This window comes from Hipposideros armiger, unplaced genomic scaffold (assembly GCF_001890085.2).
Source record: "Hipposideros armiger isolate ML-2016 unplaced genomic scaffold, ASM189008v1 scaffold_451, whole genome shotgun sequence".
NCBI classification, from domain to species: Eukaryota; Metazoa; Chordata; class Mammalia; order Chiroptera; family Hipposideridae; genus Hipposideros; species Hipposideros armiger.
This window is the reverse complement of record NW_017731801.1, coordinates 1,019,457-1,021,397: the sequence shown is the minus strand read 5'-3', so window position 1 is coordinate 1,021,397 and position 1,941 is coordinate 1,019,457. Positions and strand designations below refer to the sequence as shown.

Below are 1,941 nucleotides of genomic sequence, written 5' to 3'. Positions count from 1 at the left end.
GAAGTTTCAATTTTCCAATGTCATCTATGCATTTAATGCTTGCTTCTTCTTGTTAATGAGACGCGCCTTTCTGGGGAGTTTGTAGGAAGAGTGCCAGGAAATGGATTAGGCAGAACACATCTGTTGCAGATTTCAGCTCTTCCTAGGAGTGCTCAAATGGAGTGGGGCGTGGAAACATGCCAAAGAGGCCCATATCACATGAAGGTAATGACCTGCAGTATTCATGAATTAAGTCTGACGTGTGTTTGGTACACAAGAGTAATTGCTAAAATAGCTTTGTTTTCAGGGCTTTACATGTATTATCTCATTTAATCCTTACAGCATCTCTAGGAAGTGGGTACTCTTTGTACCTCCATGTCACAAACAAGTGAGGCATGGAGGGGTGAAATCAATAACTTGCCCACGGACACCCATATTGTAAATGTCAGGGACAGGGTTTGGATCCAGCCGCTTGACTCTGGAAACCATGTCTGCACTGTTAGTGACGACATATGCCAGTACTGCGTTTCAGCGTTCATATATGTACCAATATGGTTTTTCTCTGTTCTATTTCTATTTGAAACCACATCTAATTTTACTGATTGTGTTTATCAGCAACTTGGTGCTAATTTGATCTGAATTATTTATACGTAATTCCCCTTTTCAGCACAGAGTCTTGGTTCCATCTCTAAACTTTTATATTAATGAATCTGAAGAAATCTGGCAATGGCCCCTTCTTACCTCTTTTCCACACGCTTAGTCTTGAAGCGGGGCTGCTTTTCCTCTACAAATGATGTGTTCAGTGCTCTATGTAATCTCTGGTGGAAAGAACAGATTCACACATAGAGATTATTAGAAACACACAGTCAGGGACAAAGTACCGCCCGGGATTTAACAGGGTATCTTGTCGCTGCAAACCTTGGCCTCTTTAAATAAATTTCCAGGGATGCCTGAACACAAATCACCATTCAGTCCCAAATCTCAAGAGAACAAGAATTCTAATTATCAGTTATTATTCTACCCAGAGGAAACAAAAAAATTTCATAAGAAGCTTAGAAATGCTCTGTGTTGTAAAAAGGTATGTGATGCAAAGTAGAGCGAGCATAACTCATGTGCAGCAAAGAGCCTTGTGTAATTGCTAAAGGTGAGTAAAAAACTTAAGTCTGAACTTCTTAGCAGCCAAAACAAATAAGAGAAGAAGAACTCCTGAGAAAGAAACCAATCCACGTTAACATACAACGGAGAAAATCAGTAGTCTGTGGGAGGTCTCCTTAGGAAACCAAATACTTTGTAGGTTGAAAGTAGAAAAAACAGGGTTCAAGTGTAACCCAGCCAATGACAGTAACCTACCTGGAAAAAAAAGCACTGTGGTAACAAAACGGAGAGGTCAACATAACAGATGAGTGGGGCAAAAACGGCCCCATTTTCTGGACCATTGAAAACAAGCTGGTGGGTTCATCTAAAGGGATGCAGGAACTTCAAACTCATTTAATGGATTTCAATTTTGGCATGAAAAGAATCTATAGGAAACAAATCTTTAATACCATCTCTTCAGATTGTCACTATTAAGTGAAACCAGGTTAAAAACAATTTTATTGCTTCCATTGTGAGCAGCAGTGGAGGGTTGTATGAAAGGAAGGGGCATTATGGGATAGCTTAATTTAAGGGGAAATGAATTAATAGGAGACAGAGAACTCTGTCTTTTACATTGAGAGTATCTGCACCACCCTAGATCTCTTGGTAACTTGTTATTTGTCTAACTTGGGGCTCTGCATTCCCCCATTACTCGAAATTCTGACGTTTAAGAATATTGGAACAAGACGCCTGGGGCACTTACCTGACTGGTGTGGAGCCAGTATTGCAGCCTAGATTTGTTCTTGATTCGTGGTAGCAGCAGCCTGTACACTATGTGCTCACCAATGGTTGTCAATATGGACAGACCAAAGCCGATGCACAGCAGCA

The 1,941-nt window shown here is 40.6% G+C and overlaps 1 protein-coding gene across 1 annotated transcript in view; it reads right to left on the bottom strand.

Annotated features, from left to right (window-relative positions):
• GRIN3A (glutamate ionotropic receptor NMDA type subunit 3A) overlaps window positions 1-1,941 on the bottom strand; it is a 148,731-nt gene that overhangs the window by 4,655 nt on the left and 142,135 nt on the right. The window contains exons 8-9 of the mRNA XM_019665742.1: window positions 1,817-1,939; window positions 721-797 (exon numbers count right to left, since the gene is read on the bottom strand). Coding sequence (XP_019521287.1) covers window positions 721-797; window positions 1,817-1,939 — 200 coding nt within the window. The remainder of the gene's footprint in view (window positions 1-720; window positions 798-1,816; window positions 1,940-1,941) is intronic.